At 36.0% G+C, this 26,345-nt stretch overlaps 1 protein-coding gene across 1 annotated transcript in view; it reads right to left on the bottom strand.

Annotated features, from left to right (window-relative positions):
- ADGRG6 (adhesion G protein-coupled receptor G6) overlaps positions 1 to 26,345 on the bottom strand; it is a 108,619-nt gene that overhangs the window by 3,007 nt on the left and 79,267 nt on the right. Inside the window, exons 13-24 of the mRNA XM_082276878.1 lie at positions 25,591 to 25,798; positions 24,953 to 25,118; positions 21,562 to 21,702; positions 18,385 to 18,501; positions 17,210 to 17,255; positions 15,415 to 15,521; positions 12,554 to 12,681; positions 10,989 to 11,257; positions 9,267 to 9,381; positions 7,943 to 8,226; positions 3,898 to 3,999; positions 1,682 to 1,834 (exon numbers count right to left, since the gene is read on the bottom strand). Of these exons, the coding sequence (XP_082133004.1) occupies positions 1,682 to 1,834; positions 3,898 to 3,999; positions 7,943 to 8,226; positions 9,267 to 9,381; positions 10,989 to 11,257; positions 12,554 to 12,681; positions 15,415 to 15,521; positions 17,210 to 17,255; positions 18,385 to 18,501; positions 21,562 to 21,702; positions 24,953 to 25,118; positions 25,591 to 25,798 (1,836 nt within the window). The remainder of the gene's footprint in view (positions 1 to 1,681; positions 1,835 to 3,897; positions 4,000 to 7,942; positions 8,227 to 9,266; positions 9,382 to 10,988; positions 11,258 to 12,553; positions 12,682 to 15,414; positions 15,522 to 17,209; positions 17,256 to 18,384; positions 18,502 to 21,561; positions 21,703 to 24,952; positions 25,119 to 25,590; positions 25,799 to 26,345) is intronic.

Raw genomic sequence — 26,345 nt, 5'->3', positions numbered from 1 at the left:
TACTTCAAGAACGCCTTGCATAAACTCCACCACAAAGTCTTCTTAAGTGTTGTCCTGATAAAAAGCCCTGAGTCCAACAAAGCATTTAAGCATATTTTTATCATTAATCCCAAGACCAAGGATCTAAAGACTGATCTGTCATGAGTACAAAAGGTAATTCTCCGTATGCTGCAGAAAGGGCACAATGCTGTCCTCCTCTACTATTAATTCGACAACAGCACTGTGATTGATGGATATTAAAGATGCTGTTCCTGGAAGACTGCTGGCAGAAGTGTTCCTACAGGGAAGAGATGAATGAATGGCTTGATCAGGGCAGCTGGGCGCACTGTACACCAAACCCAACCTGGCAGCAGGGACAGACAGCCTGGGGAGACAGGCAGCAGCCATGTGCTCCCAGTGCAGTTGTGAATAGCAGTCCTGAGAGCAAGCCCAGGTGCTATCAGTTATCAGGAATTTCTAAGATATCTCTCATTTTTACTGTGTTCAAAGCAGACATACTTCATGTATGTTGTCAATAACCAATAAGGTTTTAAACTCTTAAAATACCTAATGCACAATCCCTCATGCTAGTGGATGCACTGAATATTGGTCAACAAGAAAACAAGTGTAATTCTTAAAAAAAAAAGGGATGTGTGTACCTAACTGAAGCAGGTAATGATCATCAATAAAAAAAAAATAAAAGGTATTTCCTGGAAACAATGTCATGCATCAAGAAAGGAGAGTGTGCCATCATAAATGAGACATTGGGGGCTTAAAAATAATTTATACTTAAGAAACAACATAACTTTCCTTCTAGTGAAATAATCTAATTCATATGCAAACATTTTTTCTAATAAATACTTTAAAGCAAGTAAACACACCTTTGAGTTAAATATGTGTGCAGATTTTATTTCCACTATATTTGTAAAAGAGTATTGTGTAATAATGCTATGTGACTTTACACAGGACAAAAACATGCACTCACAAAAACAGAGTAACAAAAAAAATCTGAACTATATAAGTGAATTTCTGAAATATTATCTCAGACATAACCAAACTTGCAAATCATTCCAGCTGCTCTCTTTCTTTGCTCCCTTAAAGTGTTCTTAAAATGAGCACATTTTCATGGCATGAGTGGAATACAGATGATGCCTTTTATTACATATACCATTGACATCTAAATAAATACACAGTAGATATGGCTATTTGTAGAAGGGCAAGACAATGCATACTCTGGGAACACAATGTCCATTTCCGAGTAGGCTCCATTTGTTGTTTTATCGATAAATGTTTTACAGTTAGATGAAAGGAGTTTAACCAAGACAATCAGCTGTGGACTTGGACTCTGAAGACTTGATTCCTATTTCCAGCTGTACTGCCAGCTTTCATGTTACCTTGGGTGAAGAACGTCATCTCTCTGTGCTTTGGCTACCCTGTGTTTACAATAGGATAATAAGCAAAATTTGCTTTCATCAAGCCTATTTCATTTAGTATGGGAACATGCGGAGATCAGATCTATATATTGGATGTATTGCATGTTAGGTAAGGATTCTTATTAAACAGTAACATATGTTTTAAAAGCATCGACACTATATGAATTGATGACATTTTCTCACATTAACCTTTGGGTAGGAACACTTATTGTACCTTAACACAAACCTATGTATTCACAGATGCATTGGGTCGCAGCGCAAGAACTCACCTGTATGGCTGTTTCGTTTGCAATATGTAGTCGTCGTAGATTTTGATTTGGATGTTAGATAGGTTGAATTGGAGCCAATGGAACTAGATGATAAGGATTTCCCAAGATTATCTGAACTCTTCTTTATAATATTGGTTGCTGTTTTGCTCCAATCTAAAGATGATTGAGAAGTTTTACGTAAATAAGTGTCATAGATAATAAATGCTTAGTTTATTCAATTATGAGTATTTAAAATATCTGATGCATTTCTTAGCATTGCTTATAACAAATACCCTATCCTTTTCCTGTTAGGTATCCTCTTTAGTTTTAAAGAACTATAAAATTATTCAAACTTGATTTACTCTACCACAGCAGTTGAAAATGGTGGCTCTAACAATCTAACAGTAGTTTGGCTGGACAGCAGAACTGCAAGTATGATTTGGCTTTCCAGAATGCAGGAGTGCAGAGAAGCTTTGTAGCAATACAGGGATACCAAACTTTCCTGACCTGAAGAGCAAAATCCAAAGGTGATAGGAAAGGGATAGATAGGATCATCTTATCATCTGAGGGTTTGATCTCCTGCCGAGGAAGATACTACATACTAACAACTAACTTGTTGTTTAGCATATTAGTGCACTATTTATATAATAAAGTTTATTCAGTAGTTCACATTTAAAGAATTTTTCCAAACCATTAGTACAATAGGCTCTTAGGCTGGAACAACTTCCAAAATTAAATTAAATAGCTAATACCAATAACCTGACCAAAGAACCCTAACACTGAAAAACTCATCACAAGTGTCCCAATACCAGCAGAATAAAATTAACTATTTTTGTATCATATAATTGCAGGTAAGTGCAGGAAGTTTCACAATTTATTCATCTTGCTGTTATTCACTGTACTTCAATGAAATTCACAAAATGTAAGAGAAGTCCAAGCCAAAGATACGTGAGCCACTTTAGTCTTGATTTAAATCAAGACAAATACTTTATCCTAAATTATTGCTACAGGAGTTAGGTATGCAAGTTCACATTTGACTTCTATATCACTGTTCTGCCCAAAAACAGTTTCAGGTTCATGGAGATTAAAACCAGCCTGTGGCACTGGTTAATGCCAGGCATAGTGACATCACATTAAATATACCACTATAATATTCAAATCCTTCATGCTTTTATTTCTACCATATTCATACCCACAAGCTGCCCAACAGCAGCATAAAAAAAGGAAGGAAATAATTTGATCCATCTTTGTTTTTCAGTTCAGGAGTTACAGGATAAACCACAAGGAAACTGAACATATGAAACAATTGGATGTCTGATCAGAATGAATATGATTTTCGTAATTTGTACTAACTCCTTGAAATAAAGAATCAAGCTTTCTTACTACAAAATGAAAGCTTACCATAGCAAGCAATGAGCTTATGCCACCTTACAGCAACTGTAGATTTGAACACTAATCACTGAACAAGAACCATACGAGAAAGACTTATATGGTCCAAATCACCACATTAGACAGCAAAGGAAGGGCCAGTTGCCTGAACACAGCAGTCTCATGCCATCCAAGATGGCATGATCCAAGTGCAGGAGACTATAAATGCTGTGGCTCAAGTGTTGCACTTTTCATGTGTCCAAACCAAAATCTCTCCTTTCTGACTGTTGCAGATGAAGATAAACTTCAGTTCTAGAACCCAATCAGGCTTCTGTTAAAGGAATTTTCCATGTTTCTGAGTCTTTAAGAGTCTCTGAATTAAATGGTAAAGGACAGGACAGTTTAAAAAGGCAAAGATAAAAGCAAAAGAAGTCAGAATATTTCTATGCAACTTTTAAGAATTGCTCTTACATCAGCTTAACAGTCCACACAATTCAAAGTCAATATACTTTAATATACAAGAAAATGAGTAAGACTGGATTTTGAATGACAAAATTTGAATCTCTGGATCCTTATTTAATTTTTTTTTTTTTTAGGGTCTGAAGGGTCTTCCAAAACCATGCCCATGGCATGACAAAATTTACCAGCTGCCTTTAATGGAACACTGAAATATTTGAGAATTTTTATGAAGTGATATCTGAAAAGTCTCTTGGCAATTATTAGTACTGAAGTGACAGCCTATGATTAATCTATTTTTCCACATTTCTGGCTTACCTTCTATTATATTAAAAATAACATAGGAAGCTGTTTACCTGGACTTTTATAGACAACTGCAGCACCTAAGGAGGGGAGCTGTGAACTGCCTTTACCTGAATTGTCTGCCAGTCGGAATCTGCCACAACAGAGATGTCTCCTCCATTGTTTCTGCACATTTTCTTTCATAGCACAATGGAATACAAATATAAACAAACCTGTGATGAAAGCAAATAAACACCAAATCAAGCAGGTATTTATAAACAGATAAACAGATTAACTGAAGTTTGTTATCTGAAGACTGTGAAGTGCAAATAAAGAAAAAAGTCAACTTAAGATTTTGTTATTTTCATCCATGCATCATTTAAGAGGTATGGAAATTAACTAAAGTTTTCCCATCCTCTAGTTGCTATGTAAGTGTATAGGATATCAGAATACAGAGGCTAGGATGCCTTTTACTGGCATTGTTGATTTAGATTCAGCTCAGTGTTCATGCGTTTGGTTTTTTTGTTTGTTTTTTTGGGTTTTTTTGTTGGTTTTTTGGGGGGGGTGTTTTTTTTGTTGTTATTGCTGGCTTAGAGGAAAATGATTAAAAGGTCTTTCTTTTCTTTGAAACAAACTACTATTTTGCACCAAACAGGACTGCAAGAGAGAGATTGCAAAGTAAATACCAACACTATTATATTAGCAAGGAGATATCTCCTGGATGTGGTTCCATATGTGCAGAACTGTGGGCTGTATTCTTTTAAAACCAGACATCTTGTAAATGGCACTTAAGGGTGTTCTGAAAAAGTACACCTGGATTTATGTGCATCACATGCATGTACTTGAAACGATTATGAAAATGGTAAGAATATGTTCACAAGTACCAAGTAGAAGTCCAGCTACTTAATCCCAAAGAAAACTAACTGATTTGCACATGCAATTGTAAATGTGTTTAAGAATGTTTTTGTAGTTGCTTTTCTCATGCAGTTTTAAAGTTTTTATTTTCACGACAGGAGGTAAGCATCCTACCATGTGATAAGGTAGGTCTTAACAGGGCGTATGGTACAATTTCACCACCTACAGTTGTACTTCAGAGCTAAATATAGTAGTTGGAAATCTCATATGTTCCTGACTCTTCTCAGGCAGGCACTGGCTGTGGAATCTTTTGTTTTTATGTGGCTTAGACTATTTCTTGCTTTACTCGTATTCTCATGAGAGAGTCAACCCGAGGCCGAACACCTGATGGCCAAACGCTACTGCCAGATCCCTCATGATTTACCTTAAATGTGAATAAATGCTACATAGTGTGGGCAAATGAGGTCAAATGGCTTCCTCTAAAACTATTCCTTTATGATCATCATGAACAGTTCTGTCTACTAATGTCTAGCATGTTTCAGCTGGCAGAACACAATGGCAGGGTATGGCTTGGATAAAGATCTTCTGGAGAATCAAATTATTGTCTCTCCTCCAGATTGCTGAGGTCTAATTTTGCACTAGTGCATGTCATTGAACTGGGCTTGTATTTGCTTATAGCCACCAAGCCAGGCTGAAAACTTTGAAATCAGTTAACTTTAGGTAGGGGTTGGGTCATGAAACACAATTTCTACAAAATTTTTCAAGAGCTGATGGGGAAAAAAAGGAAAAGCACATTTTAAAAAAGGCATTGCCTTAATGCATCTCAAATGTAGTTTCTCTTGGATTATGGATACTGTATTTGCATTTAGTAAAATATTTTTCTATGTGGTTTGTTTAAATCACAGAGCAAGTCCAATGTGACCACTGGCAGCTCTTACAGGGTTAGAGGTATAAAGCTGGTTGTGGCCCAAAGTTCCTCTCAGGGCTTCTACAAAGCTTACAAACTTAGTAAACTGATGCTTAATTAAATTGCAGTGAATGTTCTGAACGGTTAAAAAGAAAATGCATATTCCATAGTAATGCAAAACAAATGTACTGAATTAAGTACTTTGCCTTTGCCCTGTCTGGGCTTGGCCTCCAGAACTTTTTTCTCTGTATTTCATTATTCATTAAGTTTACAATGTGCTTTTAGTAGTACAGCTTTGGTTTTGTTTCCCAGAGACAAATCAGACCCTAGGCTTGGCTCTTGCTTGGCTCTGATATGAAAGTATTTGGCTTGCCCAGGCATATCTATAAAGTGAGCAGCCAAAAAAGAAATGTTCCCAGATTTTTTACTCTGAGCATCAAGGAGAGAAAAATAATTTCCTATGTAGAGGAAATAGCAAAGTACAGTAACACTAGCAGTTGCTGCAATTTGCTTTTTCACTGCCAGTGCCCAGAAAATTGCTGATGGAGGCTGCTGGTATATCTTCAAATGGTCGTGCAGCTTTCAAAAACTTGAGAGAGGATAGACGCGTTTACCAACATCTCCATAATCGAGCTGCTAATACTGATGAAAGACTTGCCATATTGAAACATTTTTTGCTGCTAGGAAATGCTTCCTGATAAAGATTTGTCCCATTCCATCCCCTTACTGCTACATGAACACTGCACCAGTTATATGGGATTTTAAACATCCTCCTCCTTTATTCTTTAGCTTTGCCTAGCTCTTTCTGACACAGCAATACATACTTTCAGATAGAAGATTGTTATTTCCTATTGCTTGATATAACATGCCTGAGCATAGACTGCATCATCATTGCTACCACAATCCATGGAAAGCTCATCACTCTTCTTTTTACATTTACTTCTCATCTTTTGCAGTTTCATCTTCTGACTTAACTGCCTTCCAAATATTCATTTTTCATTAAATAGTGCTATTACCCCATGGAGACTTAAGCAGTGGTGGTCAGCCTTGTATGCACTCTGCACATACAAGCTTAATTAACTGCACTGGAAATTCTGGTTACAGAGAACTTGATCAATTTGACCCTTGGCAAGCTTTTCAGAGTTTAAATCTTTTTTCGTGTTCTTCCCATACTTCTGATCTCTCTAGGCCCTTCTAAATTTCTGACACAGACACAATGCACTAAATACTTCATTATGCTGCTAGGGGAGTATCAGAATCTGTCATTTGGAAAAAACAGCTTATAGTAAGAACACCACATCCAAATATTTTTTGTCATTTTTCTTAGCATTTTAGGTTGAAACTGACCCAAACAAAAACCCACACCATTATTCTCTTCCCATGAAAGCTCAAGAAATCTTTCAGCACAGTAAATACATCTCAACTGTATCAGACAAAATCTGCATAGGGTGACATTAAGTACTTTTTCCATAAAGAGAAAACATTTTGCTGACCCTAAGAAAATTTAATTTTTATCTCAATATTTGTGTTGCATAACACATGTTCCTTCAATGATATTCTTGAATTTGTTTTTTGTTGGTTTTTTTTTTTTTTTCAGGCAGATTTATTTTTTTATATCAATATGTGTGTGGTATAATGCATGCACTTCCAATGACCTTCTTGGGGTTTTCTCTTCATTAAATTTTTAGTTGTTCTTTATAGGTGGGTAGGGCAAGCACTGGTAGAGAATTTTATGGCAGTTGAAACATGCAAATTTTAGCTCTGAGCTGAATGTTTTTAAGTGTCAGCTATATAATTCTGTAATTTTTAACCATTTGATTACAATTTACAGCATTTTTCAGAAAGGCAAACTATGCTGGAAAAGTAAAATAATGAAAACTTGAATAAAGGAAAGAAAAATAAACTGACTATAACAGTCACTGGATTTTTCTAAAGCAAAGAATATCCCATATGTCTCTGCTATATGTCCACACTGAGACAGGACTGAAGTTTATTTTATGAGTTTCTCATGTCTTAATAAAATAGTTATGAGTTTTAGAGATTTTCTACAGGAATAAATTAAGGAAAAAGTCTTCCTATATTTGTTATAATCAGTGAAAGGAAATGCTGAAGGTCATACAGCATGTGTCTCAACAGAGAACACTGCAGACTGTTAGCTAGGAAGAGCTCTATTTATAATATAGTTCATTTTATGGAAAAAGACCTTGAAACCATAATGAATTTATGTAAGATATTCGACCCAGGTGTAGTTGGTATCATTATTCCACATAAGGGGAAACTATTGATGGTTTAGCATCAAAGGAAAACCTAGAGAGCTCAGATATGTGCTCCCTAGTCCAATCACTGGACATACTAAGCCCCAGAAGAGTAACAGATCAAATATTATTCATTCATAGAACAAAAATTCAGCTTACCTTGCAATGAATTGAAAATTGAGAAGAGGTACAAGAAAGGAAGAGTTAAGGGGCCCCAGGCAAAAAAGGCAAAGCCCCATGTCATGCCCAGGAGGAAGGTCAGGCTGACCACACTACGGAGGTTCCTCAGGATCTCTTCCTTCAGGCTCCGATTGGTTCTTTTCCCATTCCTCCCGCAGATTTGCACCATCACCACAATAAACATGGCGACATTCATTAGAAACATGATTCCAAAGTAGCCGGCACAAGTCACATAAAAGACAACTTCATTCTTGATCCAGCAGCTGTAAAAAAATTTAAAAAAAAAAATTTATAAAAAAAAAAAAAAAGGATCATTTCTGGTTAATGGAAACTATCCTCCAATTATTCATATGACTAAAGGAAAATGAGCCGATATCTGATACCACTAAACTAATGCAGAGCTACAATGTAAAATGAAACCTTTGTCCATTTTCTGTTTGGAAACAGGATGAAGCCCAGAGGCACCTTAAGTGACCATGGCTTATAGTGTTATCATATGAGAAATCTGAGGGCTGTACCCCATTTTAGTCAAAGCTAATTAAAAAGGTGGGAAGCAGTGGGAACTGCAATCCTATAATGAAGAAAGTACAAAGAAATTCACTGCTGTCATCTGTGTGAAGCATTGAATGCTTTAAAAACAGAATGGGCAAACTTGGATCTTCAGTGTCAAAAATCTGAAGGTTCTGCCACTAGAGCTAAAGGAGAACTTGAACACGACTGGAGAAGTAGCAGGACTTTTGAGGCAGCCATTTGACAGTCAGCCATGTGAGAGACCTAACTGATTTCTCTTGCAGCAAATGGCCTGAATGCTCAGCATGATACTATAATAAAATAAAAAATGGAAATTTTATTTATCATGATGAAGCTTCACTAGGCAAGGAAAAGAGCACTCTCATAAAAATTTTGGCATTTGGAGTTACTATCTGGACATCAAGAGAAGAACATAGAGGACTATTGAACTACATCAGCAAAAGGTTGGTTTATTTACAAAGGAAACTATTTTTATACAATTTCTTTCTTTGCTCTTACCTAGAAAATACAGCTTTCATTTAAGACAAACCAAAACAGGTATTTTTATTTTATTTTCATGACAAAACCTATAAATTATTCTTTGCCAGAGACATGTTTGTACGTAGCATTGGGTCATGCAGATTTCCCTCCAATTTCTCTAACAGCCTTCTTCACATTACAGATTCTAATCATTCAGAAGACAGTTTTGCCCTTTTTGCTTGCTTAATGCACCATTGACTTTTGCAAAGCAACTATAAATGCTGAATTTTAAGAGAGCAAAATAAATACTCACAAGTCATCCCCTCCTTGCCCGTTAGCATCTCTACCATATAACTCTTTGCCATAAATGTGACTTGCATTTGTATTAGCACTTGCTAAAACAATTGCTATCACCAGAGCTGGCAAACCTGTAACACAAGAAATCTGGTGAGCTTTCAAATCTCCTAAACTTTCAAATTCACCATGCTAAGCTGAATTACTGATGTCTCCATCCCTATAGTTTTAGTACAGAGTATTCTGAGAAAACTGCACTGAGAAGGTAGAAGGAAACAATTTTTCAAACAGTACAAATATATAGAACTATTAAAGTAATTAAGAGGCATTAATGAATAAGCCCTGTAATGTTCTGTAAGGTATTAGAAGTTTAGTATGTGATAAGGAAACTAAAGTAAAACAATAAACTAAAGTAAAATAATATCCCTTAATTACCCAGAGTTAAATTTGCAACTGCACACAGGCTCTCATTATATAGTGAGATTAACAAATTATTGCATAAAATGAGGTCTAGCGGAGGGATGGTATTAGGAATTTTTTGAGGGATTTTTTTCATGCTAATGTGAATTCATTAGGTTGTGTAACTGGGGAACATGAACTTAAACCTGCAATTTCTCCACTGCTTCTCTCAACCACATTACATTATATATCCCATATTACATATCTTCTACAGCATTATACATATTAGATATACTTTACTTATATGTGCTCCCCTTGCTTCCATAAAACAAACTATGTATTTCTCAATAAAAAAGCAGAGGGAGTATTTGGGGAAAGTAGACAACTATGCAGAGGAGAACTCTGCAGAAAGGTACAGCTCACACAAAAGAAATGTACGTTTCCTGATATGCCTTATTTACATGCCTTATCCTTGCTATAACAGAACAGATTCAAAGGGGAAGAGGTTAATTTGCTTTTCCGACCACTCAGTCCTTGTCCTCTGCTGAGGTTGCCAAAGAGGATGCTAGTTGCCAATGGAAAGACATCAATTATCAGCTGTACCGAGGTCACTGCTCTAGCCGTAAGGTTAATGGCTTAGTATTGTGCTGTATTATTTCAAACACAATATGTGCATTCAGGGAGAAACCACAGATTCCTGATATAGACAAAAATGAAGAATAAAAGTCTTGCTGCTTGAGCCTCGCAGTTATTTTTCAGTATTACTTTTTCCATTTAAGTCCTGCTGTGTACCTTGCTTAGGGCAGCCAAGATCTCTTCGTGGTTTAAACATTGTGCTGAATCTCAGAAAATTTTGGTTGTTTCTGATTCCACAATAGGCTTGTATTTGTTGGCAAGAAAATTTAAGCTGTACTTAAAGTTTTTGAAAGTCAATGCAAAACCTCCATAGGCTTTGCAGTAACTGTAAGAGTTTCTGCATTCATTGGGTTGACACAGTTCTCCATCTCTGACACAACACTCACATTTCCCCTCTCCCATTCTGGCCTCTTTGGAAAACAAGACCAGTTTATCTGGTCTCTCTGCTCATTCTGGGGCTGTGAGCTGCTCTGGGTGGAGAGTGCCAGTTAGAGTGTTATTTACACAGAATCACATGGGGGAACTTGGTGACAGAGAGGGCTGCCTGCATGCTGGCACTGCTGCAGGCAGGGGTAAGGAAATGACACACTGATATTATTAATTCTACTCTGCATTTCTGATAGAGAGCTTTTATATAGCAGCATTTATAGAGAACATTTATACAGCAGCATACCCTTTATGTAAATATTGCCTCTACTGAACTCACCCCAGCCAATGATGCAGAACTTCAGTATGTATCGCCGTATATACGTGTTGAACACCTTCACTAGAGCAATGTACATGTGAACAGCTTCCAGTCCCATCCATGTAAAGGTGGCCAGGAGAAAAAAGTGCAAAAGTGCAGCTACAGCTATGCAGAGGCCGTCAATATCAAAGGATGCAATCCAGCCATCAAGCAGAAAAATCAGGTTAAGAAAGAGCAGGGCTGTGCTCAGATTCATCAGGATTTTGGATGGATAATCTCTTCGCAACTTCCTAATGCGAGAAACACAGGTGCACATGATTAACTTTCTGCAGTTACACAAACCACCTATTGCAGCTGGGTTTACCCCTTCACAAAGTCAATAAAAGCACAGGGAACCCCTTCCAGCTGGGTTTGTGCAGTAAGACATAGTGGTGTGTATTTCTGAGGGATTGTTGAAGGCTTCAGCTATGTGTGGTTGGGGGTAAGCTACCAGTTCTTTGGGTCCATAATGAGTTAATTAACTGCTGCAGTATTTTAGCAACTGATTTTTTTATTGAAAGAAACCCCAAACCCATCTTTCAAATTAAGTATAAACTAGTACTTGTTATTTTAATTGAAAGCAAAAAAAATACAGCTGACCAGAAGGTCATCTGTGATCATTATATATGTAAATCTTAGCCTAAGTTTTGGAATATATTGTCCAGTGGATGTGGTTTTCTGTTTTTTTTTAAATAGGATCTTAGGAAGACTGAAGAACAAGTAATTTTTTTTAAACTGCTCTCCATTAAAATGTGGGTAGTGGGGGGCAGCAAATAATTTCTACAGACTTGAACCAGAACACTATACCATAGGTGATGTAATAGGAATGCAATCATTGAAGTTATTTAAAACTTGAAAACCCCCTTCTCCAGCCCCCCTCCCCCACTTCTGTCCCCAGAAAATTATCCTTCTTTAGCAGCTACTATGTCCTGTCCTGTTACTGGCAGAATGCTTTCTTTGTGTTAACATGACTTCATTTTCTCTTTTTACTGTTCACAGAACTGTACTACTTCAAAATTTTTGCTTTCTCTTGAGTCACTTTCACATTTCAGCAGGAGTTCTGTTGAAATTCTTGTAACACTTTATAATTTATTTTAATTTCCTTTCTCTTCCCACTTCTTTCTGAAGGGGTATAAAATGTAATTCCTCTAATTGGAAGTTTCTCTTTTTAAACTTGGAACCTGTTATGCCTGCATAGGCAAGTTTTGTTTGGTTTTTATAAAAAGACTCTTTGAGAATTTTAAAATAATACCTATCTGTTCAAAATCTAGAGGATTCCCAAAAGGAAAATTTTGATACACATTCACCTTATTCCCCAGTCTGAGCAGCACAACACATAAGAAACTGGAGGAAAGACTCTGAACTTATGTCCCCTTGAACAAATTTCCACTTTACAACACTGTGACTCTGATTTTGCAGGTTTGATTTTTTTCAAACACAGATTTCCCCTCCTAGGCAAAAAAGCCAGACTAACCACGTAACTAACTTATTTCATTCTGCACATACAGGTACTTCCTTGTGATGTTGTTTACAGAATTGGTACTTACTCAAACGCAATGTATGTCAGAAGAGTTGCAGCTGAAAATATAGCAGATATTCCACAGCCTATGTAAGTGATAAAGGTCAGGACCTTGGTATTCTGTGGGTCAATTTGCGTCACGGTTCTCTGAAGGTCCTGGGAGAGAGAAGGAAGAGACATCAATTGTAGCCAGCACCTTTTCTCTGAGCACAGCAGTCTTTTTGGTAATTAGTCAATAAAACTGAAAAGCACTTTGGCAACACCACTATAACCTTGACACTGGGGTTCATTTTTACTGTGTGTACTTGGTCTATAGTTGTTACACCTTTCACTTCCTTCCCACAGCTCTTCAAAACATTGTGCTTTAAGTATTATAACTGCTGGGAATGGCAGATAGAGCCTGATTCTGATCCTTATAATTCAGTACCAGGAATTCAAATGTCCTTCTCTGGAAAAGTCTCCAGTTTCCAAACTTTTTAATTCTGTTGTGTGTATACAACTCTCTTTCAGAAGATGTAAGATTTAGAAAAATGTAACTTAAAAGTATTCATATTGAAATGTGCAACGTTGTGGGGAATTTCTGGCCTTTTTGTTATTAAAAGTTCGTAAGAGTCAATGTAACTAAACATCTACAGGTGAAACCAAGGGCAAGATATTGCTTTTTGGATTTAGGGTCTGTTTTGATATAAGAACTACACTTTAAATAGAATTGGTCAGAAAAGTAGTGACAAGGACAACAGAAAAAAAAAATTGGGGAATAAAGTAGGAACATTCTGAGGATTTTCTTTTTTTTTCTGTCTAACTGTAACTGCCCCATAGTACCATCTGAGACTAAATGCCAGTGTTGCCTTTTTTTAAGGACAAGGAAATATGAGGATGTTTGGATTTATATCACTTTGGAGAAAATGTGAGCAAATACTAACAGATAATGATGTCAATTCTGCAGTCATTGTCATTGTTGTACCTAGCAAAACTAGCTATCAAAAAGAAACATTAAATGCTACAAAACTTTACATGCTTCATAAGAAAAGGCAGGAGCCTTTTACAGTCCATTCCAGCCTTCTATGACAGTTTATTTAAACATAAGGAGAGTATTCTTTGGAAATAATTTAGTATCTAAATAAAGTCAGAAGAAATTATTAAAATGGAAAAGCCATTAGAATGGTCAAAACTTTGTAAAAATCTACTGGAATGCAGCCCAAATTCAAAGACCTTCTGCCTTATTTCCTACTGCCACTAAAGCATTCAGGAAAGAGAAGGGGCTCATTGAATATATCCTAAAGAAAGCCTTTTCTTTATCCCTTTGGGGGTGAAAAGTGGAACAAGACCATAATTTAGCTTGCAAGAGGACACAAAGTTTGTGGCTCTTTCATATCTACATCTCAGCATGATGTGAAGAGTGCAGTTCTATTCAGAAGGGTCTGGAAGGCCAAAGCTGAAAAAGTCAGTGTATGTGGCTCCCTTGTGTGGTTAAAGTTGTATGTGACACTGCCACAAGTTACCTCAAACCCCAAATACTTCCACCTAGGAATTATTCCTGCTGTGACCAGGAGCCAACATATTTTCTGCAGCTATGTTTTACAGGCCAAAGAATGTTAATTTCAGCTGGAAAAAAACGTATCAGCCTGTTATTGAGCATAAACAACTGTCAAATTTAAGAAAAGATAGCAGTATTCCATTTTGTCACGTTGGGATTTTTTTTCTCTAAAAAACACTTCACAAGTGCAAATTGCTGGAGGCTATGCTGCTGAGGCTGAAGTGCACCATATGGTTCCTTCTTTCATCTCCTTGATAGGCTTTGCTCTGCTACCCACCCTGTCTGGAGACTTTGCTTAAGGCTCTGACAGAGTACGGGCTACGTGTTTTGTACCAGTGCTCTGTGAGCAGTCTTTTTCTGAGAGAAGGCCTGTATTATAAGGTATCCCCAAAATGGATTAAAGCCAAGCAAGAAAACAGCCAATATGGGTTTACACATTGTGCAAAAGGTGCCACTTCATAGTTTATGACATTAGATAAATCTCGTCAAATTTGCAAACTAGATTTGCAAGGGACAAGTCAGCCTTTTGACCTAAGGATGAAAGAGAATTATTGTGCTCCCTTGACTTTTCATTCTCATAGTTTTCTACCGTCTGTAGGATGTTTTTCTTTCCCTGTTTTTCCTGACAATTAGTCTCTCTTCTTTTTGTTCTGAAAACAGCATTTCTAACTTCTTTTCGTGCTTTTTCTTTTTTTTTCTATTTTTTTTTTTTCTGCAAGCAACTTCCCACTTTCTCAATCTGGAAATTTCAAGTATACTTAGACTTCTTTCTTATTCACTTCCCTCTTTTTGTGTACCTCCTGCCTCAGCTGCAGGTCACTTTTGTCAGATTATACTGTTAAAGGACATGTCAGAGATCCCCTGCAACTTAGGGCTCAATAAGATCACTTTTTTTTCCTGTGTTGCCAGTGGAAATATTAGTACTGGGCCTTGGTTGTATTCAGCTGGATGTTATAATATGTTGTTTGTATTTTGATATCACTCAGAAGTCTCAATCTTAGGTCTTTTGTGGCACAGTATTTTTAAAATTTAGAAAAACCTCATGGGTACATTTTAATTAAAAAAATAATATTTAGCCACTTGTAAAGAATTTAATAATGAAAATAACAATAATATTCTTCCATTGCTAATTTTATTCATTATCTCGTTCCCGAATCCTTATCACTAGCTACTTTGTTATGAAAATATAACTTTATGATAATAAGGGGGAAAAACCCACATATTATTATTATTAAGAAATATATGCAAAAGAAAGAACTCAAGTAACAAAAATGAGAGTTGTCTTGACACCACACAAAAGCTGTGTTACTCTTCCTGGGAAAGGTAACTTGGTGAGCAGAGAGTTTGCCTACCATTAGGACCCCAAAATGTGTGAGGTGGTTGCACAAGCACACAGTTTCATTTTCATTGGACTCTGCATCCACTTGGCAGCCCGCAGGGTTCCAGCCACCGTTGCCACCTGCAGAAATGAAACATGAGAAACTGCTGTCCAACCAACACATGTCAACCTCTCTTTTAGCAGATTTCTCACTTCATCTTGTGCAAACACAGAAGTACTTTCTCAAACCAAATGAGCCAGCACTAAAAACAACCAGGAGAGAAGCAAGTGTCAGATTTCCTAGTTTCTGCAGAGACTCATCCCAGATGAGTGTCCCAGGAATGGACTGGTGAGCAGAAGCAATAGATGGAGATGTATAATAAAGTGGGGAGGTTTTTGGTTAGTGAGTAAGACCTACTATGTGGATCACACATTAAGACATACCTTAGTTTTACCCAATAATAAGATGGTTTCAGAACTCCTTTTTCCCCCACTGATGTTATGTCTACACCTGCCTGCCTCCCACTCATATACCCTTGGGCACATGAAAGCTTTTATTGCTCAGGAGCAGAGGGTCCCGCCCTTCCTTTCTGCAGCATGTAATGCAGAAGGTCAGAGTGGGTCATCCCAATGAACCCTGGTGGCCTTTCCAAAAAAACATAAAGTGAACTATTCCCAACTCACCCCACCTGAAAAGGCCATTCTGAAAAATAAGTAGAACGATTTTAGTTTTAAAAATTAACATGCTAAAAACTAAAATTTCTTTTTTCTTTTTTTTCCCTGCCAAAATATGAGCTAGTTTTTAAAAATAATTAATATTTTTGACTCTTAAAGACTTTTTTTTCACAGCTCCTGACAAAATCCAGCATAATTTGCTCTGTACCTTCAAGACAATCAAACACTCAAACTCAAGACATTCTCTCAAAATACTGTGAAGATGTTCCAAAACCACTTAAAACTCTTCTCCACTCAAGCAACCACTGGGAGTAGTTTCCTCCTTGTGTGTTTCTCCTTTAATGTGGTTCTCAAGTTCAGCTTCCTAACTAGTTTCTATGATTATTTGCTCATTTTTATCCTCCTGCATTCTCCTCAGTTGCTCTGTCTGTATTTCCTGCTGCTTTGAAGTACAAATTCGGATGGTAAATTTTATTTCTTGTAAGACTCTGTGTACTAAACCTCTCCATCCAAAATCCTACAGCTCTGTTTCATTGTAAAGAAAGGTAACATTTCAGTAGTGATCTCTAAAACAGAAAGATCTGGAAAGTCATCCCAGAGAACAACTTTGTGCAAAGGATTAAGAGCATGAGTAAAACATCACACACAGGTTTGGCAGTAGCAATGAAGAATGTTCTAAAATGTTGCCTTTAATGTGTGTCTCCATATGCAACCAAAAAAGCTTAAGATCTGTAACAGTCAAAATCTTACACTTACATAACCCAATTTTTAAAAACATTAGCAGTTAAAAGTATGGCTAAGAACCATTCATGTATCTGAGCAGCATTATAATTTAATTAGCTCATATAGAGAGATCAGTGAAGAACTGCAGATATGGGAAAAAAGTGGAAAAACTTAATTGAAAATTTTAAAATCCTAAAAAAATTGCATTAAACATAAACTTTAAAAAGGAGTATTTAACATTTGCTGTTACATGTAACTATACTAATAATATACAAGTAACTAATAGAAGAAATTACACACTTCATTGAATGGACTTTACTGAATTCTGTAAAGATTGATTTGGAAGCAAAATAGCCAATACTGTGACCGATTTTAAAACTCAGACACATTTATTCCCCACATGAAAGAAATTACAGTATTTTTAAACTCACCATTTTTGTTCATATCCCAGAAGACACAGGTAGGTTTAGGATCTTCCTAAGAACAGATGCAAAAGTAGACTTTGTATACATCTTCAGACAAATCTCATCAACATTTACAAAAGCTGTTGCAATGCATATATTTTCATTTGACCAGCAGAAGAATCCATATCATTTTGATTGTTGAAAACTTGTGCCAAATTAAGAGTTTTTTCTGCTAAAAAGACAGATTTGTCCAAATTGCAAAATCTAGAGCACTGCTTCTATGTACTGTTCGACAGTTCCTTTTGTACATCCTCAGAATAATGAAGTTTTCTTGTGTCACTGAAGTTAGCCATGAAAATGATGTTTTTATAGAATCTAAATACTTTTTACTGTTTACTTCCTTAGGGCTTCTCTGTGAATCCTCTATGAAAGGCCTCGAAAATGTGCCAATGCCTGATGAACCCAAGTGGAGGTTGTTTTGCCTCACCTTAAAATATTCATTGTAATGCAATGCAAGATAAAGTTAATCGAGCTGTGAAAATTACAAATCAGGTTCTCATTACATAAACAATTAACTTAGGTATTGCATTTTAACATTTTCTTTCATGGCTCTAGTGCTATTGCCTCTTTTGCATTAGATACTGAGAACAGACTCAAGCTCACACATATTCTAACTGAAACAGTTTGTGCCATAAGGTTGCATTTGGTCTGTATTTCCCTAAGTTTCCTGTAGCCATCTCTTATTAATGTGTTTCTGTCCATTCCTCTGCTGAAAACCACATGACAACAAAATAATTCTGGCAACTATTAACAAAGCGATTAATGTTTGGTCAAAGAATTTAAGTAATTATGAAGTTCCAGTGTAATAAATCATGTCCCTGGTCACAAATATAGTCATGAAACACAGGTTTCACCTACAGTTATTGGCACAGAAGTTACCTCTGAGGGGCAGAATCAATGGTCTTTCAGGTGCACGTTAGCTCATGAATGAAGTACGAATGCATGAGGATGGGAGAGGTTATTTGTTTCTACTTTTTGCTTACTTGCTTTTGTTCTAGACTTCTTAATTTCATTTTTCGCTTGCTCAGAATCCATCCATATAAATCAGGCTATATGCTTAGCCTTTACTATATATAATTCACATTCCTGTTCCTCTGAATAATCAGTCTCGTTTTACCTGAATTTTGGTATTCTTGTTTTACCTGAATTTTGGTATGCTTGATTGTAACCTTCACATAATCCTGAAGATCCTGAATGGTTAAATTTCCAATACTGCATGCCACAACAAAACTGGTCAAATTGGCAGGATTTTCTGCATCCTTCAAAAGATTAAAAAAATATAATAAATGCTTACATGGCACATAACATAGAGGCCATAGTACACAGTTTCATTTTTGCTGTGTGCCAGAATAAGTAAGTTGTCAGCATTTCCGTACTTTTGATCACACAATATAAGAACATTATGTTTATAAAATCAAATTATGGGTAAGCCTCATGGAAGCTTCCCTATTTTCCTTGTAATCATAAACATACATAGGCACAATTATAGAGAGAGGTTAGAAGGCAAACAAAATTATAACTCAAACAATGTAGCAGATAACAACCCATGATATGATTAGCTCATTTCCCTAAACAAGCATGAACGAGCTCTCTTATCTTATTGTTGAAACTGTCCTTTATTAAATGCAAAGTTTTTAGAGAATAAACTGTTTTCTGCATATAGTTGTTAAATCATCCTCCATCTTAAAATGAATGACTATGAAGTAGTAAACATATTCAAAGCAATGTTACATACTGAAGGAGATAGCATTTTCTGTAAGATCTTATTTGATAGGTATTTAAATAGAATTCTGACATTATCACTGACCAATAGGATTTTTAACCTGCAGCTGACAATTTTCTGGAAGAGAAGTTTTCCTTGGAAACTAAATATTTATTAAAATGGAAGTGCATTGAAAATGCTATTTTCTTTTGATGACCTTCTATTGAAACCTGCATATTTAGATGTCTGGTTAGGAAGCTTGGTCACTGTCTGTGGCAGATCATAGGCCAAATGAAGTCTATTGCCACTCACTTTCCCTCCCAAAATCTGGTCTGCCAAACTTCTGAACTCTCAATTCCTTCCATCTAGGGGTTTTGTTCACTTAACAAGATGTCAGCACAGCACTGGGCTCGTGAGATCCCACCACTCATGAGAGACACAACAGTTTCAGTTATTAAGTGCACATTATCCTGAGAAAAATATTTTATTTTTTAAGACCCATATCCAAGAATTTTCAGACACAGTATTTCAGATTATACTGGAGCTTTGTGGCAAAATTTCCTAAAATCTTAAAAATTGAAGAGGAAGGAAAATGCAAATTTCTAGGCAGTTCTTGAGCATTCAGACAAGAAAAAAATCTCTTGGTTACCACCTAAATTTGCACATCTGACAAAGTCTGTGAAAGTCCTTCGACATATTTCTACAGGTTTCAGTGGATTCTGTCTGTAAGCAGATAAGAAAAACTAGACACAGTTGGTCTCTTTAGAGAAAGCAACTTACTATATTCTTACTTATTCTTACAAGGTAATAGAAATAATGTGTGCATTAAAGCAAAATAGAAACAACTACTTATTTAGCAATAAGGCTGTGCTCAGCCAAAGTTCAACAGTTCAGGCATAGATGTGTACAAGGAACACACCTGCCTTTGGTGAAGTGAATCCCACCCTGAACAGCTTTTATATAGTTCTCTAAGTAACATAACCATCTTTAATGAATTACAAGATAAAACTTACTAGAATTATCTCAGTTGAAAAAAAAAACCCCACCACCTCCAATGCTGCAATGTATGTTTCACTGTTATGTTGAATACTTTTAAGGAATACAGCGAACAGCTTTCAGATACTCGTAATTGCAAGTGGAAGAAATATGAAATGCAATAAAAATGAAAGACTCTCATACTAATATATACTATACAAAGTTATTTGGTTTGAGATGGCATGTGGATCAGTTTATTTGCAGGCCTATTTCAATCCCCTTTTTGTTGAACTTCTCTATTTTTAGACTTACTAAAAATGTGAGGATTGCACATTTTTAATTCATTGTGTTAAACATCACCCATGAAGAGTTCGAAAAACACACAAAAAATGGAAGGCATTTTAGTTGCTAATTCAGGTGCCATTTGTATGATTTTTGTTTTTCAATGGCTTATTAAGTACTGCTTAGAAATGCATTCTAGCACCATTAAGGGACACATTCTGACTTCATATGATTTGATGCCATTATGACCAGCCTCCATCTGTGTTCTTCTGGGTTTTTTTAAATTAAAGATATCCATCCTGTTTTTCTCAAAAGCAGGCTTAAAACTAATACAATTTAAAATAAGGATACTTTGGGGTGTATTTCAGAAGGCAACGGCGGGTCATGGTATTTTCTTGCCTAGATTATCTGAAGAATCTGGATACACTCCAATAAAAACGATAATATAGGGACAATACAATACTAAGGAGTTCTGCGGATGCACAAGAGCCAAAGGTCACTTGAAATACTGATGGGAAAACAAACTCAAGTCTTCTGAGACATATTCTACAGTTCACCATGAAACAATGTTTCCTTCTTAATTAACTGTTTTGTTTTTTTTTTTTCCCAAATAAGTATGGTTTTGGTTTTCTTTTTCCAAGCTGCAAACTCTTCCTAATATTTTTGGTGCCTACTATGCAGGCACTATTTGCAATTACCGTTTGATAAGACCCAAAATATAAAAAAAATCAAATCTACCTGAGCATGTTCAGGTTTCAGGTATCAGCATTATTATCCTTATTCCTACTGAAATATGGTGTGCTTATGAGAACACAGGTATGAAAAGAATAGTGTGTATATAGAAACAAATGTTCTCTGGCTGCTAACCATCAGCCCAGGGACTCCAAATGAATACAAAGCAGTCAGCTGGATACGACTGCTAACCAGCTCTTATAAGGAAAAGAGAGTATTTGGCAGTGTTATATGCCAAATTCGCTCCTGATAGAAAAGAATCTGGCTCCACCGAACATCAAGGACTTACATTAATGCATTTTAACAGAAGTTACGCCTGTTAAGAGGCCTTGCTTCTTTCCTCTGATTTTTAGCAGCTGGGATACAATTTTCCATAGATTATCCCCAAAAAAGGTTTATTTCACATGTAACAGGAATTTGCAGTTAAACCACTGACTTCAACTCAACTTGGGCACCTCAATTATTTTGCTACTCTGAACATAAGGCTGTCTTTAGCGCCCACATTTGCTGTCATCTTTTAATTCCTGTAACTCATGAAGTACTGTGAAATTTTTACACTACAGGAAACTTTTAGCAGCTGGCTTTGACCCACCCTCTCTGAAATGACTTCAAGCACATTAATGTTTACCTGAAAAAGACCATTTTTATTGAAGAAAGTAAACTGAGCCCTGGATATAACTTCAAACTCGTCTTGACTTAAATTCTTCAGTAAGCTTGGTGGCAGAACAACAGAAGCGAAGGCACTTGTCTGATCCTTGTCAAAATCTATCTGTTAAATGAAAACAGCAAAAGAACATGTTCAAACAATGAACAAACCATCTGTTGTCCACAACTGGTTCACACTCTTACACAGAAATATCTAGATATGGAACTAGAACCAATCAAGACTAAAATGACTTGTGTCTATGTAAGAGTTGATGCAATAAATAAATTTTAAAGGCTGGGAAGGTTTTCCACCTTTCCAGCATGAGATCAGCCTTCTGCTACAAAAACGTATTAGACAAAACCAACAAAGAAACAAACTCCTGCACTGCTATAATGATGATTTGGAGATAATGAGATGGCAATTACGACAGTCATAATCATTTTCAGTAAGGTTCAAGATACTTTTCCTCATAACAAACAATGTTGAGAACTAAAAAATATGCTCTGAATCTTTCTGTCTTAAATTGTATTAGCTGGCTTGATCTGCACATCTGAAATAATTCTCTTATGAGCTTTTATAGTTTCTCTGCTACAGAAAGGAGATTTAAAAATTATTAGTGTCACTTCTCCATATTTATTGTGCTATGTAGCACAAAAAAAGACACTTTCTGACATCATATAAATTTAATCTATACTGGCAATGTATCAGACATCTAAAAGCCCTCTGTGGCCCAGGGATGTAACAAACGAGGAGGAAATAAAAGAGGATGTAACCCTGCATTTCATTAGCAATTCTATGAAGGATCACTTTCCCACCATGGCCTACTCAAGGTGTGCCACCATATCCCTTGAAAGAAGGGGAGCAAGCCAGCTCACAGTGGCTTTACAGTAAAAGCTTTTAAGAGTTTTACTGTGAGATATGGAAACTCCCACTATTGACTTCCCCAGAGGCATCTTGGTCATGTATTTATGCCTCTCATGGAGAATTGTATAATTGTAAAAGCACCACTAGCTAATAGAAAGTTAAAAGTCATAGGCTACTGACAGATTATTCACCCTTGGAAATCAGTAAGAAGTAGCTCATAGATATCTCCTGACAGGGATAATGTAGTTCAAACTCAGGTTTACAGAGGATAATTCTACCACAGTAAACAGAAAGTGTGTATGTGATAAAGATGTCCCATTAGGCATTGTCTGCAAATACAGTGGAAGAGGTTTCTCCAAAGAAGCATGGATATATTACAGGAACAATTTAATAATATGAATCACCAAAACCTTAGTCAAAGGTTTGGCAAGAAACATAAAGACAGAGTGGATTGAAATAGAATCTTTCCAAATTGCCATGGATAAATTTGCTTGGTATCTACTTTAAGAAAAAAATACTAAAAAAAATCTGGAAACATTCTGACATACAACTTGAAGACTTTAATGTTCCCTGATGAGCCTAGGATAGATCATCTCATCATTAGTGAAAAAACCTGGGCTTTCACAAGGGAATCTCCCTTCAGCAGGGATAGCAAGTATCTTTCTTACAGGCACGGAAAATATAAATGGTGACCACAGCTGCTGCAAATTTTCTGGTAGGAAGGATGCTAAAAATTCTCAATCAGCTGTTGGAAATGTGAAAGTCTGAGAAGAAGCTCATGTTCCAATAGGAACACTATAAATGATTTGACAGAGTTTGGATTTTATGATTATTTAGACAGTGCTGTAATAAATGATTCCAGGACGAGAAAATTCCTGGATGTCCTCAAGCCACAGATGGTAATTCCTTTTATATGTGCGATCATCCAAAACCTGGCTTTAGAATTTTTCCTTTCCTCCTTCCATAAATAAAGGATGAAATCTGCAGGAGAAACATTCCTTTGATAACAAAGAACTATTCAGCTTTACAAACAGCTACTGAGCTGCATTAATGTAAGAGCTAAATGAAAGTAGATTTACAATCACCAAAAATTTCTGATAAAATTGATTCAAAGAATTTTTAGCTAAAATATATAGGAATATAAATATGTGAAAACTCAACTACATTAAATATATTTTTATCTATTTAAACAAGCATTCAAGTTTTGATCCAAAGTCTATATACACGCACAAGTCCTGAAGCCTACTCTATTACTACTACTTTTTCCAGAAAGTAGACTTTTTTCTGTCTTCATTATTGTTTTGATTTCTGCAATATATAGTATCCTATAAAATTATCAGATATTTATTAGGATTGTTGAGTTGCCAGTTTGCAGCGGGAATTAATTTGTTTCTGTATTATTCTTATACTCTAGTGATTAGTCCTTAACTGTTTTTATAATGTTATATTTTGTTGAATTCAGTTTTAGTTCCTCTGGCCCAAATGAGAGCAGATTTTTTTCTTTTTCTGTGTAATATTTTCTGTGTGTTTCTCCAAGTAAGGCTCACTGTACTTGAATGGTTAAATACCCAGGAAACTGAGATTAGATTACCACTGTCACAGACTTCCTATTTAACTGAAAAAGAAAAAAAATTACACTGCATTTTTAAAAGCATTTAGGTGCCATAAGATGCAGACAGGCATGTAGTGAAATTTATAAATTCTTGGCACTTCATCACTACTGATTTCAAAAGAACCTTTGGAAAATCCTATAGGTGCTCATGTGCATCTCAAATGTTATTTCAAACTTTAAGATGTCTGTTTTTTTCTATTTGTGGGAAAAAACTGAAAAAAAAATATTTTTGAGGTGATGATAAATATCTTAACTATAGTATCCTGTCTAGATACTGTAGCACTGGAGACCTTCCTACATTTTGCGTGATCTCTGTTTGTTTTATTTTTTAACGTCTTGGCTGGTCAAGCTCCACATGAAAGACTTGAACTACCTCAGACATCCTAAATGGTACAAGCCAATCAACCTGTGTGTGGACAGCTGGATCAGACTTAAGTCTCTTTTAGCAGTAAATGTTTAAACTATACTGGAAGGTTGAAGAACTACTGTATCTGCAGAAATCTGTATGTAGATACCTATATCTAAGTATCTTATTTTAAGGCTGAAAGACATCAATAGAGTTGTTAGCTATTGTACAATAGTCAGTACTGCAGATTGTTAGAGGTTATTTTCCTTTTTCACTAGTAAAAATACCCCACAAAACTAAAAAAGGTTCAAGTGTGTTCTGGATTTATAAGCAAATTACTTTTTATCTGCATGGAATGTGAGTTTATCTGTGTTTCCTGTCACTCAAGGAAATACTACATTAATCTGTTATCTGTTTGGATGATTGTAGGAAAAAGGAAATAGAAAGTAGGTGGAGAATTGGGAGTTGTAAGTGGATTTATAGGAACCACAGTAAACACACTTGGAACAACAGGCACATTTCATGTTCAAATACAACTGCTTGTTCTGTACCTGGAAATCAGATGCATTATTCTGTGGACTGACACTGAAAGAACCACCTTTGAATGAAGTTGAATTTATAGAAGACACTCCAAGTGCGAGATTTCGTGTTGAAATAGTCATGGATGGTCCAGCAAAATGGATCTTTAAAGCCAAGGCATCAATAGTTTTTAGAGCTCTAAAAACAGAAATAAAAATTATTCTGGAAACTGAATACAGAACAAAACCTACTTATGCTCTGCATTCTACCCACATCACAAGATGATCCTCTTGTTACTGACTGTGTTTCTGTCACCCATCTGTGTATTCACAAGGATACTATTCGACTGTAAATTTATGCAACTCTCTTGAAAACAAAAGCTTTTGACTGACAGAAACTGTCTGACTACATATCACTGGTCCTGAAATAATTTTCCAACAATACTTAGATCTATGCTACATCATGTATCAAAAGACTTCTTTTCCAGCCAAATACTTTGTCTTTGTCATGTACAATAAAAGAAGAAATATTTGTGTATATAATTTGGAGAATTCTTTTCAATGGAAATCAGAAGAGTTTGATTTTCTCGTTTGTCTATACATGGAAGGATGAATCCTTACAGCCTTGCAGGTTGCTCTCAAAAACTTTTCTCAAATGCAGAAATACTTACTCTGAAGATGAGGCTGCCAATACACTGTCTGAACTGGTTAGAATATTGGAAAAAATTGTCACAACAGTAGAACCCAGAGATTCATCAATTTCTTCATCATTCACAATTTTTTTGAGCTTCTGCACAACGTCATTTACTTTGTCTGAGGTCAGCTGCTGCCCCTCGCCAGTGAGATTCAGAAGCTGATTTGCGATATCTGCTGCATTTTCTGTGAGCATACAGAATCAAGGCAAAAGAGAAAATAATGCATTACAGTCCTGAAGTAATCCAGAAATACAAATTTTTATTATCACAGTTGAAAGCTAGCGTGTATTCTATGGTACCTGTAATGAACATGGGATTTTATCCTTTGGTCAAATTTGAAATTTTTAAAAAGTGTATCTAGAATCTGCTGATTGTATACTGTCCTCATTGGCTGTGTCTTTCTTTTCTTTGTTTTGATTTGAGTTTGTAAATCAGAACTATTATAGAAAGGGGTAATTGAATGAAATAGAGAAATAAAATGCATATTATCTCTCTTTTTTCTCCTAATGCTATCCTTTCTTTTTCACTGGGAAAAGGTTTCACTCTTGAAGTGAAACAAATGCATTTCAAAGTCTCTATTACTGAAAAAGTAATCACTCCTTTAAGCTTTCCAAAGAAAGTCTGATCCCCTAGCAAATGTTTCAGTCCTTTCAGAGGACAGTACTCTTACTTTTCAGAGGGCTGACAAGCACAACATACAAGCAAATTTCATGAGAAGAATTTTCCTAGAA

This window comes from Coloeus monedula, assembly GCF_965178545.1.
Source record: "Coloeus monedula genome assembly, chromosome: 2".
Lineage (NCBI taxonomy): Eukaryota > Metazoa > Chordata > Aves > Passeriformes > Corvidae > Coloeus > Coloeus monedula.
Note: the sequence above shows the minus strand (reverse complement) of the source record. Positions and strands in the feature narration are given on the sequence as shown.